The sequence below is a fragment of the Palaemon carinicauda genome, chromosome 9 (genome assembly GCF_036898095.1).
Source record: "Palaemon carinicauda isolate YSFRI2023 chromosome 9, ASM3689809v2, whole genome shotgun sequence".
NCBI lineage: Eukaryota > Metazoa > Arthropoda > Malacostraca > Decapoda > Palaemonidae > Palaemon > Palaemon carinicauda.
The window spans coordinates 142,537,170-142,556,489 of record NC_090733.1 but is presented as its reverse complement, the minus strand read 5'-3'; the positions used below and the strand labels follow the sequence as shown (position 1 = coordinate 142,556,489).

Below are 19,320 nucleotides of genomic sequence, written 5' to 3'. Positions count from 1 at the left end.
CTTATAAAAAATTTCTGTATCATAAAGATTTGAGTATTCTCTCTGAAATGTAAAGACCTTTATTGATGGCTGTAACAATCAATGCTTTTATCCGATGTAGTGTAGGAGTAATTTTCATATCAATATTGTTTTTTGTAAATACTGTATTAATGTACACCCTATATGAAAAAATATTTAACACAATGTTAAGGGTAATTCTTCCACTTCTAGGATTTTAGTGGAAAATTAGTTACTTAAAAAATAATCTAATGTAATATGCTTAGTTTCATTTTACATATTTTTATTCCACAAGTCATGTCATAACCGACTACTGTACTGTAATTCTGCTTTTAAATATCTAACGGACGTTAATTTATTAGAAAATTGTACAAAATTTTTCATGGTCTTCATTATTGTGAATTTAGCTGTGACCCCAGGGTTTCATTAAACTAATTATGATATTTTTTAAATCAGTCAGCTTGATACCAATTATTTATTCAGTTGCTAGTAGTAAATTATGTGTTCCTAATAACCACGGAGCTTTTGCATTTCTAATCTTCCCAAGACTTTCCTAATGTCTTTATACAGTATGTCATATTTGTTTTCTTCGTATCTCAATTCACATTATTTAAAGAGTATCTTTCATATTTTCCAAATAAACTGAACCGTACTGACTTCACTATTTTAATAACTCCTTTAAATTTTTTTTCCAGGAACAGTATGATTTGCTTGTTTTGCCAAGAAAATTAAGAAAGTCTTTCCATGAATAATATAAAAAAATATATAAAAAGTAAATATCTTTCCATAAACTCCACCCACTTAAAATTTTCTCATAGATCTTGTACTGTATCTGGCAATTTGCAAAAATTATCATGTAGGATAATTTACCACTAATGGATGCCATTTTATATATGCTAAGCTCCTAAACACAAAATTTATGCTTTGGAGAACTATAATCTAAATCATCTACCTTTGTATTAGTGGCTCCACCCATTTTTACCAGAAAACCATTACTTGAAATAGATTGGTTTCAGGCTCATTAACTTCCGCAATGTGTTTAGCCAATGGAATAATGGGAGCTCTGATGGTTAGGAAACACTTTACCCAAAAAACAACCAAAGGACATAAAAAAGAAAATTGAAACAAACTTTGTAAGAATTGTTTAACATTGCCTCTGAGTGATTTTCATAAAATACAACAACCCTGATCAAGTTGATGACTCAATCACCTGCGATTCAGTTTACTGTACTTGCATTTCCGTTAGATGATAATTATCATTTAATATCGTCGAGCATCTCCACGATTCTTAAAACAGCATGAGCCATGAGGAATCAACATTGCATGCCTTCTATATTCTAATGAATAGAACAATTGAAAAATTGTTGTTATCTTAATGAATAAAACAATTGAAGAATTGTTGTTGTTATAACTAAATCAAATTTTTTTTTTGCTCGCATATGGCATTTATTACTTCAAAATATATGTGCATCTTTATGCTAGTTATTCATGGATTAATGCAAAAGAATTACTGTATGAACAAAAGTGTTAGTTTCATTCTTATACAATGTGAAAATTAAATTCCTACATATACATATGCTTCAGTTTAGGTATGTTCTATTGTGATTTATCATTTAGGGCTCATTATAATAGATTCAAAATGCAGTAAATTATGAAATTTTCATAACTGAATATATACTATGGTATTTTTTAAGATGATTATTACCAACCAATCTAGGGAAAAATGTCCATCGACATTAGAATTGATATGTAGGCCTATGATCCTGTTATTCCTTTTAAGTATTAGAAACTGATGTGTAGGCCTATGATCATTATTCCTTCAGAGTACAGTATTAGAACTTTATGCATAGGCCTATAATACCCATATTCATTCAAATTATAACAGCGAACCTGTATCTCTAATCTTGCAATATCATCTTTTGATACACAGAACTACTATATGTTGAATTATTTTCCTGATATCAGAACCTCATGTTAAAGCCTAAGCTCCAATTCCAAAAAATTAATTTAGGAGATAGCTCTTGTAGGTCTATTTATTTGTTTTTTTAAATGCCTTTATTTAAGGGTATTCTTGACAAAGAAAAAAAAAACAGCATCAAGATAATCAGAGATCCTTATAATGAAAATATTATTGGGGATATACAATTCATGAGGTAATTACCGGTATATTCTTCACAATTCTTGGACAGAAAATCTGTGATATTATTATACGCACAGAGAACATCACCTAACAGAGTTATTTCCCTATTGGAAATTATTTGGAAGAGTTAAAAGAGGGATATCAATTCCATTTCAAGAATTGACCAATAGCTAACATCTTGGAGGAAAAACTCTATTGTAGAGAAGTAAACTTTAGTCATATTTTATGGACTGCTAGGTGTTAATTTTGTTATTGTTATGTACTGTAATATAAGCAGAAACTGAAGTTACAATATTTAAAGGGTTTATTTTTAATAATAATGAAATTCCATTTTCATAACTTAAAACTAATTAACAAAAGTTTTCTTAGAATCTATTTGGATTTATGAACCTGAGCCCAGAAGCCCATCATTGGGGCCTTGCAGGCCCTTCAGCACCCATGTGCAAATAAGGAAAAGCTCTACAGTAACACCATGAAGGAAAATAGGTTGGACACCATGATGGAAGGAAACAGAAACAGAAGGGAAATAGAAAACTAAACAATGAGTCCAACTAGGGGCCTAAAGGATGTTGCAAAGAGCAAGTAATGGTGATGACACTATACCCCTTTCTGGATGAAATTTATTTGTTCCACTGGGTAGACTAAATAAAACAGCCAGGCTTATTGCATAACCAATGCAAATTTGGGTAGAAATTAAACTTCACATACGCACATTACAAGGCTTTCCCCAAACCCATTACATACACCTCTGCAATGCATCTAGTGCTTAGAAGAGCAAAAATAAAGAAAATGATTTACAAATACCAAATTAAGTTGAGGGTAAAACAATCAAAACAAAAGGATAAAAAAAATACAAAAAGGTGAAAAAATAAAAATGATAACAGTTGGAGCAGTCAGATAAATACTCTAAAACAGATTGATTAAAGAATATTACAGAAGGAAAGACAAAGTTAAAAAAAAAAAAATCATCAACGTTGAGATAAAAGTGGATGCCACATAAAAGTCGATTCTCAAAATTACTAAACTACATTACTGATTTCAATATAATTGTACACAAAACTTTAGATAAAAAAAAACTCAAACTGATAGTAACTTTCCAATATAAATTAACTAATCTGCAGCTAGTGAGTAAGAAAGGATTACCAACTAAATCTTTAATACCAAAAGTAACTAAAAGGTGTAATCCTCATTTGCTTATTAACAATATCTAACCAAAGATGATGATCTACTTAAGATTCATGAATTTTGACTAAAATTGCTCAACAAATAAAATGAGGTGGTGCTTTAATGAAGTAATTGTAAAGAAAAAACTTGAAATGTTTCACCACAATAAAATGAAGTACTACATCAACGAAGTAATTTAAGCAGGCTCCCAATAATGGGACTAAATAAACCACATTGTGCCAGTTAAACTATTGGAGACATGGATATGATAGCAAAAGTGCAGGGCCATTTAAAAGTATCCCTCTCTCTCTTTAATTCAGAATAGTCTTGGATTTTCTGTATCACAAAACTGGACTACTTATTAATAAAGGATTAGTTGTACAACTATTTAGTGTTAAGTCAAGAACATTTCCATCAGCTCAAAATTTAATTTCATATACAGTGTTCCTATCCAGTGTAATAATAGTATTTGCCCTTTTAAGCCCCAAAGCAACAAAGAGTATCCTCAAATTAGAAAGAAATTAATGTAAGTAAGGAAGCCCTCGCCTCTTAATACTAAGAATGTAGTTTTCCCATTTATGGATTAAAGTATTAATGTATAAAAAATACTAAGCAAACATTTTGATGATCTAAGGGGGGTACCTGAGGCCTATTTATTAGATACAACATAAAAGGTCCCTTTTGCAAGGCCCTTTTTTTTTTCCAGAAATAGTGTTTTGTGTAACAATACCCATGACACCACTAGGATTATACTAAAGTACCAGAATTAATTTACCTAGCTGTCTAAATGTTTACACCAAGAGCCCCCAACACTACTGTATAGAATCATCATCATCATTCAGGAGCAAAACTGCTATGAAACCGGCTAATAAGTGAAAAGAAATGAAGTGCACTACTTATATTTTAAGAGTAAAACCCTTGACAAAATCTATTGAAGAAATTTAAGGTTTGAAAATATAGAAAATCTTTTGAACTATTTTAAATATTGCTCCCAATCTGTAACTGCGTTCATAGTCAATGTTCTGGAGGATAAAATTCAGCCAATATTTTTATCCATTCATGTAAAGCTAAATATTTAGAATATTTTGCAGCAAACAGAAAAAATCCTCCACAACAAATTTAACTTTGAATTCTTACAACTTGATTTCTCATTTTGATGCCGAGAGTAACGTTTTGCTGAACCTACACAACTTCCTCAATCCCTCAACCCAGTTCATGAATATATCTTATAAATGATTGGACAAGATGGATACTGATGTCCAAATTGTTCAACTTGTAATGTGGCTAATCTACTTTTGTAAAAATAACGAAAACTTCAAAATGACTATTTTGGCGTTATAGGAAGACCATAGATTTCTTTAGCAATTTGTCTCCCTTTCAGAGATTACACTACTAATTAGAAAAACAGTATGGTAGGTCTTTAGCTTTGAGCAGAGAACTACATAACTAAAACTAAATAAAACTACGCCAAAAAATCGGGATAAATTTTAAAATTCTAAAATCAATTAAAATTTCAGAACTAAAATTCATTAAACTTATGATATGTACTCTTTTAATGCTACTTATACAAATCACTATCTATACATGAATACTATATTAAAATAAAAACTTACCAATTTTTGAACAGTCTTGAATTCCTTAGGATCAGTATTACTAGGAACAAACTGAAGTGCAGATTCCAATTTGACGGGTGTGGAGGTTGAATGTGTGGGAGACTGGTCAGCAACCCACTGTAGGAGCAACAAAACAAAGCACATTAGGGCTTGGCCTCGCATATCCAAAAGTGAACTGCATGGTTATTACAAAAATATGATCATCCTAAGCTGAATCTAGGGCTCCTGTATATTAAGTGCAAATGCATTGTGCCTGTTTCCTAATTAAAAAATTGAACAAAACTACTGAAAATTCTGGTCAACTGCTTGTGTACAACAGGGCTCTAGATTACTGAGAACAAAAAAAGTAGCAATGCCACATACATTCTGCTCTGAAACTTCATATAATGCGAGGCCCTTTGTGCTTGGTTTTGCGAGAAAGGATGCTAGACACTTGACTAGCAGGAAATCATCTCCATTTACCAGAAACAGGCACAAAAGAACCAGCCAAGGTGAACGTGGACAAATTATTTATAACTAAAGCTCAAATTTATATTTACTGAGCATTAACTAGCAAGAGAATGAAGAAAAGCAGTAAATGAAAAGTCACCTTAGCTGGTTTCTAAAGAAGAATGAAAGCTCTGGATATATGTGATATTTCTTTTATTAGAAGCCAATATCATATGTTGAACACACATGTCAAAATAGTGACAATAAATGAGTTGGGCATAAGTTTTATTATGCTCAATGATACGTACTCCTATTTTCATTAAATTTATGACAAGTCAGAACACAGGATTACTTAAATTGTAATCGTTGAAAAATGTTGTGACAAGAAATAAGCTGTATGCCTAAGACCACAGCCCGTTTTGTGACAATCACCAACCACAAATGAAGTAAATATTCAGAACAAATTACAAATAATGATCTAAGAACCAAAATAAAATACAAAAATATAACAATTTCTAAGGGCAATTTCTTCAATAGATCACTGGAATTATTTTTTACTAAAATATAAAAAGGAAATACTATATCATTACAACTGTTATTCTTAAAATGACCTATGTCTACTAGTATAGTCTTAGCTAGTGGGGGAAATCCATTAAAGAGATGTGCTCAAACAAATATCTTTTGGTTGCTAAGAATTCTACCTAAAAGTAAATGGTACATCATTTATTCAAGTTATAACAAATCAATGCATGCATATGAAAAGACTCATTACTCCCATTAATAACAAGTTTCTAACAAACAACACCATTACTCTGCAACTACATCAGTTACAACCAAAGACTTTTCAACAATGTATAAAACTGGATAAACTTATTTTCCAGTTTATTTAAAAAGACGAATATACGAAATAAGGTGTATGTTCAACTTGGAAAGAATAAGTCTAGAGTTCCAGTAACATTAAAATACCAAGCTACGCTTACCACTGACATACGAGCATTTGAAAGCTGATTAATGTATTACCAACCCCATCCTAAGCAAGAGTTTAATGCTGCTACAATTCCTCACGATTACCAAGAGACTATACCATATTAAATAACCAGAAACAATATGCATCCAAACTTGACAGACTACGCAGTAAGTGCAATGCACAATATCGCTCATCCTTGTATCAACATCATGTTGCTAAAGCCTTACAAATTACAAAGTTCCTTAAGCATGACGACTACCATTAGCGAGCCATCTTGTTAGAAATTTTACTGTGTATTTTCTGGGGGAATACATATAAGACAATAGTACACTTTACTGTTGTGATAAAAACTACAACAATTACAGCTCAAAAGGCATGGATATGATTGAGAGCAGATTCTTGTCCTTTATCAATAAAAATTTTTATAACTGCATAAAACTGAACTTTACTTCTCAAGTTATGAGCAAATAACAAAATAGGCTTTAACAACATATAAACTTTACATGAAACACTGAGCATTGGCAAATGGATTAAATACTTCATTAATCATTAAAAGCAACAAATATGACTGAGCAAACTGAGCATGTAGTACATTAGGTACAAAACTGGTTAGAATTGTAATAAAGCTTTCTTGATGGGATGCAATTCATTTCTGAATAGAATAACCACATTAAATCAATGCCACATGTGATATGACTAACACAGTTTCCTTAGATATCTATGAACTCCTAAATACCTACTATTATTGGGAAAAAAAAAAAACTTGCAATTATCTACATTAAAGTGTCTTTGGCTGCTGTCATCAAAGTTTTATGATATCACCTGGCCATGTATATATAGCATAAATGAGCAAATATAATTAGATAATAACAATCATTACCATACTATGTAGCTACAAATTACTTTCATACTGCAAACCATGTCTTCCAACACAAAACTGATATGCAAAAATGGAGTTTAAAGAGTATTCTTATGTAGTAAGAGGAACTGAAACTAGAAATACATACTGTTACAAACCTTTTCTTATAAAACTGTACAAAGTCTTTCAATTATCCAGTTACTTTAATGCCTTCCACCAATACATTACTTCTTTTCTGTAAACTGCCCAAAAATCACCACAAATTTTTCAACTCTCGGACACTTTACAATACGTCTTTCTATCATTCCTAATGGTTTTATGTAATTTACCATCTTCCCAACATTCAACAATCTCTACGCAATTTAATTCAATCTTCACCATCTAAAATAATATCTCTTCATTGCTCTTTGAAGCAAAGTGATCCCTTTCTGACTATGCTTATATGAAAGCTAATATCAAGCCTACTGAGAATTTGTACAGGTTAGAAGAAAGTCTTATAAGAATAAATTGTGCCTTAAAAAAATGAAAAAAAAGGTAACATGACCAGGTTTACCACTTTCGTCTTTTATTTGGTCTTTCACCTACTGTTAAATCTAACTACTGAACCTTCATAAATTATAAAAGACACCTGTCACTGCTTTTCAAGCTATTTGTCTCTAAATATCTGCTTAAGCTTTAAAGGCTTCCATGTCATATCACCATTTCATGCCACTAAGGCACAAATCGAAACAACCACATTACTGCACTTAACAAAAGATGACAGACATCTTCCTTGAACATTCCATTCCCACTCTAAACATACTTCTAATTCTGCAACATAATATCATTTGCAACATAAGCATCCAATCAACTTTAAAAGTAGTGTTCCAATGTGATACAAAACTGCACAAGAGCTAAATGCCAAATTTACCTACTAGTATACCGAATGACTATATCACTGATAAAGACACAAGTAGGAAATTTTACTCCAGAGTAAGTGATACGACATGGAATCATACTGAGTAGCCAATTCTGCCAATCTAATCCAGTGCGAGCAACATAAAGAGCCTAATCCCAAATACCAACGAGTGGTCCAGAAACAGCTCCCTAGGCACGCGACTAAAAAGCTTCCTTTTCTGGTCCTACTTGTTTTCCATTGTAATGATTTCTACCTTGGTGATTTTCTTTGGATCTGGCGTTCCAGTTTCCAAGACCTCCACTTTCTGATACACATTTGGCGAGTTCAGCCATCGAGTCTTGTCTTGGGTTTTACGGCCGTCAAGAATACGCTTAAGTGGGCTGGAAAAAACCAAAAACAATTTCATAAATACTTATCCTGGTATTACATATCTTGAAACTCATAATCCCTTTCAAATTTCATTTACACTAAAAATTCTACAAAAATCATTCATATAAAATGTCATACCAATGATTGATCTTCTGGATAGTTATTGCTTTGAATCAAATTTCAAGAATAAAAGGTATATGAAAAAAAATATTAACAATCAGCTTTCTACTAACCTTCTCATAAGATCATCTTCATCAAATAGATGTGTGTAGTTAGAAGCAGTGGGAGGGAGTGCGACATCACTCTGCAGTCTTGCAGACTCCTGTTTGACCAGTGGCCGGCGGTAAATGAAGCCCGTTCTCAAGCCCTACGAATGAAAAGAAAACATGAAAATTCTTCATTTCTATCTTGCAGGTAGATTTCATCAAATTTCAGGTTTAAATATATATATATATGTTAAAAAATAAATTTCTAATGAAAAAAATAGAAACAATGAAAAATGCATCTTTTCAAAATCTAATATCAAAACTAAAATAGTATCTAAAACACTTACAGAATTATCAAGGGATCTCATTAGGGCCTCAAACTCTATTTCACCAACTTTCCACTTCCTCTCTTTGACGCCTTTCCCTTCAGGCCCACCTTCCTGTAAAAACAAGACCAAGCCAATGAATTATACTTATTATAGTACCAAATTCAACAAGAGAATCTAGCTAGAAACACGTTTGCGAAAAATCCTGCCTTCAGTTATATTATATAGTACTCATTCACAATTAAATTTGCTTACCAGGGTAATAAATTTTCCCTGAAAATATCCCATTACAAATATAACACAAAGGATAGGGAACTTATCAAATAAAAAAAAATCCAAATCAAAACTGCTTGTACAGGCATCAAAACAAATCTATCCATTCATGCAATAACACAAACTGAAGAGATATGGGGAAGGACGGGTTGAAAAACATAAAGAAATTCTACATTCTGAAGAACTTCGTTATAACTGATAAGTTCACAGTAGATAATAAAAATTTTCAATTAATTGTATCAGAAGGTAATAATGGCCAAGAGACTACGTAAACCAGAGTATTAAAATCATGTCACAATCCCAAAGAGATCAAATATCGTATTTTCATAGAAATAACAATCAAATGGGAGAGCATGACTGACTGCTTTCAATATCATATCAATAAATATATAGAAGAAAAGCAACCAAATGTCTAATCATGTAGCAGACTGTAAAAGTGAGGAGTGGAGGAGACAGGTTATGTCACAAATCAAATGTTGTATAATTTAACCTCAAAACTTTATACAATTTGAACAATAACACGATCTGGATTCATTTTACATTATAGGGATCAAGTGAACCACACCAAACCATCAGCACTACATACATACTGTATATGGGAGGAAAAATTAAGACTACAACAGAATATTTTGTAAGTGTCAATGGAAAACTTGACCATAAAATAGAAAAGAAGTTAAAGTATTGGGTAAAAATCCTCTAATTTTTTCTCAACATCATCTTTGAAATCTTGGTTAAAATACTTTATTACAAGTTACTTCAAGGTTAATGAGAAGTTCAAGGGTGGGTTGGAATAAAATCAATCTCAATTTAATCAATCTTTTTAGGGAATAAAGTAGGGAAAACTCTAATCCTAAAATAACTTTACCCTTGTTACTAAACAGCTTGGTATACGTCTCTGGAAGTTAAGAAAGTTAAATTATGTTTCTGTAGCAACATAATACTTGCCCAAACTAGATGTAATGTCAAACCAGTTTTAAAAGCAAATAAAACAACAGAAATGGAAATTAAAATAACAGCAGCCCTTTAAACAAAAGAAAATGATATTAATCTAGTAATTTTCTACATTAGTATACGTTTTACGTACCATCCGTTGCTTTTTAAAAGATAACCTTTTCCAGAAATTGAGTACTAATCTTCAACATAACATTGTAGAGCATTAAGAGTACCATAATACTATACTCAATAATTTCATGTTTAATCTTCAACATAAGAGAAAATTTAAATGTCTAGTAAAATCCCAATAAGCAACAACACAAAATAAGTGCTTTTCATAAAACTATGCCTGATAGACATATAAATTAAAGTTAACCAAATGTAATGGTAATTATTCTTCAAAAGAGCAGAATAAACATTAAATTACATGTCTGTCTCTGATCCAACATACATCAAGAGACTACTGCAAAGGATTACCTTAGAAAATATTACTTTTATCATATAAAAACTATTCTGTACAGCATACTATAAAAAGTTATCCAATATATTTATTTTTTCTTTGCCTCTGCCCCCTTTTATATAAAGGATAAGAGCTAACGTGAAATTCTCTGGGGGTTGTGAAGGTGAGCTAGATAAAATGCTACATCCTAAGTCCTGAAGCTTTAATTTTTCATATTATTATTGTTAACTTCCCATATCATAATGTTTTGATTTCTCTAATATAGAATCTTATTACATTTTTAAATCATTTCAATACATAACTAAATTTTGACCCTTTCTCCATGATTTTGCATGCTTATGTATAATTTGCTGATTATATTTAAACCATTAACTATAAATAAATTGACCCTTTTTATTATTTATAATCCTTTACTTTTTCTTTGCTCTAATCATTCATTTATTTAACTACTCTGACTACTCTTCCATAACTCCTAAAATCACAATATTTGTCAGCTTCCTACAGCAAGAGATGATAAAAGAGCATAACAGTAAAAGCTGGAGTCTTAAGCGTATAAGATGCAAATAAACAAGTACGGGTACTAAGTGTTGTTAAGTTCTATCAGTCATGCCCATTGCCCAAGGCTTTCACCTTGTATAAATAAAACTTGAACTTACAAATATTTGTCAAAAAGAAGTTACTTTTAATAGTTTAAGTAAATAATAATGAGTGTAAGATACAATTTTGTACTGGGTACTTGAAATTTTATTTACTGCACTACTGAAAACCATACTACTTAACACTAACATTCACTAGATAGAGGGTAAGGTCATCTTTCTCGACCTTGTTTTCACCTTTGGAAAAAGAAATCCTTATACAGTAAGCTCATAAATATAGTAAATAATTAAGTTTGAGTAAAAAAATATGTAACTGCCTCAGAAACATTTAAAGTCGTACCTGCTTGCTATCTACACCACCACCACCACGTCGAGCCGTTTCATAAGCCAACTGACGTGCTTCATCACTGACTAATACTAGGTTGTCTAAACCAAGAGGCGCCATACGCATCTGAAAGACAAGGAGGAAATTATCATTCTGGTTTGTACAATTCATTTACACAAGTCAATCAAGATTTTCATATAAATGACTTGGTTTTGAAATGCAATTCTTAATGTATTTTTTAGCAATACAGTATTAATCCTAATATAAAATAAAACAATGGGTCTATATGTAACATGCGAAAAAATACTTCTGGGATCAATATTGGAGGAAAAGTTTTGGGATAGAACATCAATAAAAATGTCACATATTTAGAATTATTAAAACTTTACATGTGTTTTTCCACAAACTTAACTCTAAAATTAGCCATTATAAATTTATCTTCCTAACAAATTTAATGAAATCTTCTCAATCAAGTTTAATTAACACTCAAAATACATAAAAATAAAAAAGCCATCAATCACCTTTAAAACAGTAGTGACTACATTATTACTAAAAATAACCTAAGGTGCAGCCCCGATAACAATCCTTGAAACAAAAAATAATCCACTCGGGACAGTAAATCAACATGGAAGAAGAGTACAAACACTCATTTATTCTCAGAATGAACATTACTTACTTGAGTCTCACATGCGAGGATTGTGTGATAGGCATTATACCAGGCTTCCTCAATAGTTTCACCACAGCACACTACACCATGATTTCGAAGCAACATGACCTGTTACAAGAGAACCTCATATTGAGTTTCTATACCATTGTAAAGTGTATTATGACTTAATGTAGATAGATTTTCAATAATTCCAAGTGTGGATAGCATAGCAATGCAGCTTTCACAGGTGAACAGGTGATATGTTCTATAAAGAATGCACTAAGGTAATACAATATAAATTTCAGATTACATGCATACTTCATATGTGTGTGCATATATACTATAAGTACACACATATATAATACCAACTTTCCCCACGACCATTGAAAATATATAAAACATGGTATTAAATTTACACTTTCTGGTAGAGTAAAGACTATATCAATTCAACTAGTTTAAATTTTAGTTAAAAATTAAATTAAAACTCAATGATGAACATTTCACACCCAACTACATTATACCCGATAAATAAAATAAAAGCATTACTGGTGGCATAATGGCAACAACCTTACCTTATTTATTGGACCTAGATCTCGCGCTACTTTTTCCTTTTCGTCAGGGTTGATAAATATGCCTTGGTAGTCGTGGTACGATATATCTCCAACAAGAAGAGACTCTTGAGAAAGCGGCAACAAACCACTCTTCGTGGCTGAAACCTACAATAAATTACACAGAATTATTTCACTCCTATTAATATCCCAAAATACTTTATATTCCAGTTACAAAAATTACAGAAATTTACCATCATTAGTAATTCAATACTTCTCGGACTTACCGCTACTACAGCAGGATGATGCAAGTGTATGATGCACCTAAGATCAGGTCTTGCTGCATGGATGGCACTGTGCAACATAAAACCAGCGACGTTCACCCCAAAATTTGTAGAGCCCCCATCAACAATATTTCCTTGCATGTCAACTTTAACTAACGATGATGCAGTAACCTCATGATAAAGTAATCCAAAGGGATTTAGAAGGAAGTGTTCAGTGTCTTGACTAATTCTGGCCTGAAATAAAAATTATGATAATTAGGACTTTTACTTAAAAACTTTCCTTTACATTTGCTAGATAGAGTTATTAGCTTTTCATTAAACAAAATTTCAACAAAGGGAGTTAGTAAAAAGTATGAACCTTAAAAGCCATTCATGTTATAGCATATATCAAAACATTCAAAGAATAAACTTCATAAGCCTAGTTCTTAATAATTGCAGTTATAATCTAGAAGCATGAGAACATCCTATATATGTAGTCAGTATAAGAATTAATGAAAATCTGACATAATGTTATAGCATGTATCAAAATATTCAAAGAACAAACTTCATAAGCCTAGTTCTTAATAATTGCAGTTATAATCTAGAAGCATGAGAATATCTTATACAGTATACATAGTCAGTATAAGAATTACTTTAAATCTGACATCACTTTGTGAACATTTAAATATTTTATCTATTCTTGAAAGACATAATACAAATGCATACAGTTGACAAAGTGAAAACAAAGCTGCCCTTAATTTTGTTAGCAAATGTTTTCACCAAACTCATGGATACATAAGTTTTTTCTTAATTCTTTTCCTTCAAATATGTTCCTATAAATTAATTCTAAATTATCAAAATATGAACATGGAACTAAAAACATACATAATCTATTTTTACTTCCATATTTTGGGCATTATCATGAGAAAAATATGAAAATATAAACATTTTCTTAATGACTTCATCGCCAAGCAACACCAAATGAAAAAAAGAATAAAAATTACAATTATTTTGTATTTTATATATAAAAAAAAAATTTTTTTGCTTTTGCTAAGTGTTTTAACAAACCAGGAAAATAATTGCTTTTCAAGTTTCTTCACATCATGACATGTGAAATACCAAATCAAAAATCAAAATCTATCAATTAACCTATCTCAATCATATTGCTTCTAAATTATACTATAATCAAAGTCAAATAAAATAACCAAAAACTGACAATTCAATACAAATACTAACAGTGACATGATTATAAATATTTTGTGTCCATCCATGGAGATCAATAAGTCTGTAGACAGAAGCCAGTTTGCACCGAAGTAGTTTTTCTCCTTTAGCAAACCCTAGACCCTCCATTCCTCTAATGTCGTTGATAGGGATTAAACTCTGAGAACCTGAAATTAAATATTAAAATGAAAAATACTCTTTGGATTTAATACTTGAAATTACAACTTTGCTGGTTACCCCTACGTGTTCAATGTTACTTTCACAGTTCATTAATTCTGCATGTTAAGCATGTCTTAATATTGCATTTCAAGTGCCAAGTATTGTTCAATAAAAGGAATATTTTAAATGAAAGTTTAATTTGGATATAATAGAGAAGGATGAATGAATAAATACACGGCACTGGGCCTGGGAAGACCCTTTAGTCAAGTTTAGTGCCATAAAAAAAAACTATATACTGATAACTTTTATAGCATTATTCACCCAATCAAATATTTGTTTAATCTTTTTTCGAAATTTCAGTTCCTAAATTTTGATATAACTGGGTAATTACACAAGATTATAAAAGCAAGACATTCTTATTAGCCCTTACCTCTAAACATATTTATACGTGATGCAGGAATACCCATCATTTCAGAAATATTCTGGATAGTCTGGTAACCTGAATAGCCTTCAGTCAACTGAGACTCCACGATCTTCTCCAATTCTTCACGGAATATATTTGAATTCATTATTGCTTCAACTCGTTTTCGTCTTTCCATTTCCTGAAAGTCACATGATACATTATCACAAAACTGAGAAGCAGATTAGAGAGAAAGAGAACATATGGATGACTATACAAATGGGATAACAGATGATCTCCCTTCAAGCACACCTATGATTGATAGTCTACCTTTGTGATAAGTTCAGAATAACGTCAACCACATCTGAGTAAGTATGATGGACAAACTGAAAATCTCCCTTCTAAATATCTATGTATAATGTTCTACTTATGCTTCACATTTTACTGAAATCCCTTCAATTATGTACAAGTTGCAACAACAAGGTGAGCATAAAGACAAACAAAATTTATAGAAAGCTATAATCAACCAACACTGTCCCTACGGGACTCAAAGTACCTTGTTCTACAAGCCTACAATTCATTCTATGGTAGCCACTAAACTGTTGTAATTTAACATAGAAAATATATCTGAAAAAGAGAACAGATCCTACTATTAACTTCAAAAGCTCAAGTTTTGTCCTAGAAACTGTTAAAAGAAAATTATTCCTTATTCAAAAAGTTATTTCTATTCACCCATCACAAAAAAAGCACTGAACCCTTAGCCATTCCAAAAACAATACATCTTCCAATAATTAATTGACTACAATCCATTCTTTCCAAAGCCTGATTCACTAAATGTTATTCAAGCTAAATGGATCAATAACCATTTCATACTTCTAAAACTATTTAGTACCATTGATAAATAACAGGGGAGAAAGAAATTACTTTATATAAAGCAAAATCTAACTCCTCACAGAGTGCTTCCAAACTATAATTCACTTCAGATAAAACGTTATTCATAAAAAGCCACTGATTACTGTACAGGTATTTGCAAACTATGCTCTAGATAGCAGTATGATAATAGCATTCACGCTTTGACATTACCTCTGCAGATGCGCAGTTCTAACCCAAAAGTAAGACCTCCCATCAATGCGTTACCAACCACGTACAGCGCAGTACTGTGCAACTAACCTTCATGTCTTGGTCGATATCTGGAGGCCTCATTTTTTCTCGTTCAAGTTCTTCTTCGGTCATTAGCCGTACCTCCTCCTCTTGTGTAGCTGCACCGTTCATTGGAGGCGGTGGCTGTTGCTGCTTTCCTTGCTCCACCTCACTCATCTTGAGCTGTTACCTGCATAAAGAGAGAAGAATTCTGATTAACAGCAGCACTACATACTGACCCTGTAATCTCTACAGGGCGTGCATCACAATACAGTACAGTGGTTACAGAATTTTACCAATACCAAAAGGTGTTCCTAGTTGATACACAAAATGGTTTAAGAGATTGAAGGCTCATTATAAAAACCTTGGTGCAAGTCATTATAATTTTTCTCTACAATTATACAGAAATTAGGAAAAGTTTTAATGTAGAAAATAAAATTAAGAACATCCATATATAATAAGAAAAAGATTATTCCTTCCAATTATAAAAGTGTTTCATTAATAAATTGTAAAATACAAATTTCCCTATTTTTATCAGAATGTCCCTTCAACGGTACAATCTATACAAAATAGTACAGATATTCCTCTACAAAAACCTCAAGAGCATATGGATAATAAAAAATACATCCACAAGACAATAACTGTACATGGGCACTTCATTAAGACACTGCACTGGGCAAATAATGAAATAAAATAAGATTGAGCATTTCAAATAAAAAAACCTATATACAATAAATAATGTCATTATAAAAGGTTAGGATTCCAATAATATAATAAAAAGTATTAAATGGCTACCTCCTGACCAATCTAGAACTAGCTGTATGCAGTATCCCCTAATACACAATAAATCAACATGGGATAACAATCACATGATCAAATATTGCAGCACGATTACAAAACACCATCGGAATACATGAATACTAAAATATAATTATTAATAAATACAGGTATCGACTGGAAGAGAGATTTACCTGGAACATTGACAATACCTCTTTTCAACTATTGATAAAAGCTACTGCAGTGCATAAATACAAAACACTTAAATTAAATAAAAAAAAAAAAGTTATATTGGAATCATTATCATTATTATTACTTGCTAAGCTATAACCCTAGATGGAAAAGCCCAGGGGCCCCAACATGGAAAATAGCCCATTGAATAAAGGTAATACAGTAAGGAAAAATAAAATATTTATTGTTCCCATTAAAGGAAAAATGGCAGAAAAATCAAGCATGATTAATCCAATCTGTAGCTGTGAGAGTTAAAAGAAATTGTTCATATACTACAAACCAGGAGCCAGACAAACAATGATTAAAATTATCCTGATAGACATTCAATGTTCCTAAGGAATATAAAATAAACCACAGATTTCACTCGACTATTTTTTGACAGCTGTCACTTTTTCAATTTAAAATACACCTAAAGATGCTTCAAATAAATAATTATGAACTTTCCTCAACGCAAGACTCTTAATCAACACTTTCATAAAAACTTGAATGAACAACAAAACACCTTCCAAAAATACAAACTTAAAGAATACAGTACCACTACAGAATAAAATCATTATCCTCAAAACATGGAGACCATGGAAACAGTATTCATGAATGGCAAAAATTATGAAGGAGGAACATCCAGTTTAAAGCTACCTATTGTATTAAAACTTGAGATAAAGTTAAGAAAGAAGAAACTGAGAATTTCCAATACCAAAAGGCCCAGCTATCAACTAATCCATTTAGGCATTCGGATAGAAAACAAGATTTGTTTTAACAATCCTTTGACACTAGTATTAATAAATTATGTGATTCTGGCAATTTTGGGTGTATTCCAACTGGGCTAATAACCATAAATAATATTTTCCAGATATGAGATACCTCAGAAGTATCTATTTTCAAATTAATCAGTTGCCAGATTGTTTACTAAATTTTAACAATACTTGTGGGTCTCTCTCTCTCTCTCTCTCCTCTCTCTCCTCTCTCTCTCTCTCTCTCTCTATGAAAATGTGGAAAATGAGAGGCAAATAGATGTGATGAATACAACAATGCCATCTTTATGCTCCCCAGGTCAGCGAGGTGAATGCTAACAAAAAGGCTATAACGGAACCTTATCACATACTAACAAATAACTCTATAGCCCCCCCCCCAAGAGAGAGAGAGAGAGAGAGAGAGAGAGAGAGAGAGAGAGCAGATTAGCAAGTCAAATTCTACGTTCTTCTAAGTTATTTCGGTTTAAACAGTGAACAGAAGACATCCTAATCCTGCATTACTACACTAGAGAACGACCTTTTTAATGTAAGATCAGCATCATGCGACCGCCCAGACGAATAAAAATCAAGTCTCACTCCACTCACCCAACAACTCAATCCACAAAGAAATTAGAATTCGAATAGACGTTGAAACAAAACTAGGTGTTATGAGTGGTGAAATATGACATGGAAGTGCAATTTAGTTTTACAATAAAAATTATTCATCAAGGATTATTGGCACTTACACTAGAGACAAACAAAATACACACATCACAAGGGATTACCTTAGTAAGTTAGTTGAAGGCCATGCCACATTAACTGACACATTAGCCTCTTCTTCTGATGCCATAGACAAACATGCTGTCTTTGCCATAGGGGGGGGGGAGAGAGAGAGAGAGAGAGAGAGAGAGAGAGAGAGAGAGAGAATACTCACAACTGTGTGGTGTGAAAAGCATTAATTTTATAGGTGATTTTGCATGCATGTATACATACAGTATATGAATATGCATCACTTGTTCATGTGAGTTTTATGAATGCATATATATGCAATAAAAATATTTTAAGTTCCTAATCTTGTGTAAAATAGTTTTTTCAAAGGATAGCAGCAGCAATATGACAGCGAGACTTTTGCAAAACTAGAGAAAAGATGGACAATACATTGAAAGATCAAAACCAGAGGGAGTAGAAGGCTAAAAAAGGGGTGTAACTAACACAATTAGGACGCTGCGAAGACCATCTACTAATGCCTACAGTGCACCACATACTATACCCATACGTAGGAAAGATAATTTGGCATATGAACATATACTAAACAAGAAAATAAAAACAACATGAAAACCAAGATCTTATGGAAGAAGTTAGAGAGGACGTTGGCCTCCACTTCTTGGCTTCTCGTGTTACATTAAAGAGAAACTTAACCACATTAAATGGGCAAAACTATGTAAGGAATGGGACAACGAGAGAGAGAGAGAGAGGAGAGGAGAGAGAGAGAGAGAGAGATTCATGCAGCAGGATTATACTCACTAACCTAAAAAAAAAAAAAAAAAAACTATCATCATACGCTAAGTAACCAAGCAGAATCCGATGCCCCAGTCTGACAAACCACAATGGAAACAGCAATAGAAACCAGATCGATAATCACTGACCTC

At 32.0% G+C, this 19,320-nt stretch overlaps 1 protein-coding gene across 8 annotated transcripts in view; it reads right to left on the bottom strand.

Annotated features, from left to right (window-relative positions):
• The window catches only part of hts (adducin 1-like protein hts), a 103,163-nt gene that overhangs the window by 35,379 nt on the left and 48,464 nt on the right, over positions 1 to 19,320 (bottom strand). For all 8 annotated transcript variants that reach the window (XM_068380547.1, XM_068380549.1, XM_068380550.1 and 5 more), the window contains exons 2-12: positions 15,963 to 16,122; positions 14,823 to 14,994; positions 14,249 to 14,400; positions 13,037 to 13,267; positions 12,774 to 12,917; positions 12,232 to 12,330; positions 11,571 to 11,681; positions 8,990 to 9,082; positions 8,670 to 8,803; positions 8,321 to 8,447; positions 4,915 to 5,031 (exon numbers count right to left, since the gene is read on the bottom strand). In XM_068380547.1, the coding sequence (XP_068236648.1) occupies positions 4,915 to 5,031; positions 8,321 to 8,447; positions 8,670 to 8,803; positions 8,990 to 9,082; positions 11,571 to 11,681; positions 12,232 to 12,330; positions 12,774 to 12,917; positions 13,037 to 13,267; positions 14,249 to 14,400; positions 14,823 to 14,994; positions 15,963 to 16,109 (1,527 nt within the window). In that variant the 5' untranslated portion in view covers positions 16,110 to 16,122. The remainder of the gene's footprint in view (positions 1 to 4,914; positions 5,032 to 8,320; positions 8,448 to 8,669; positions 8,804 to 8,989; positions 9,083 to 11,570; positions 11,682 to 12,231; positions 12,331 to 12,773; positions 12,918 to 13,036; positions 13,268 to 14,248; positions 14,401 to 14,822; positions 14,995 to 15,962; positions 16,123 to 19,320) is intronic.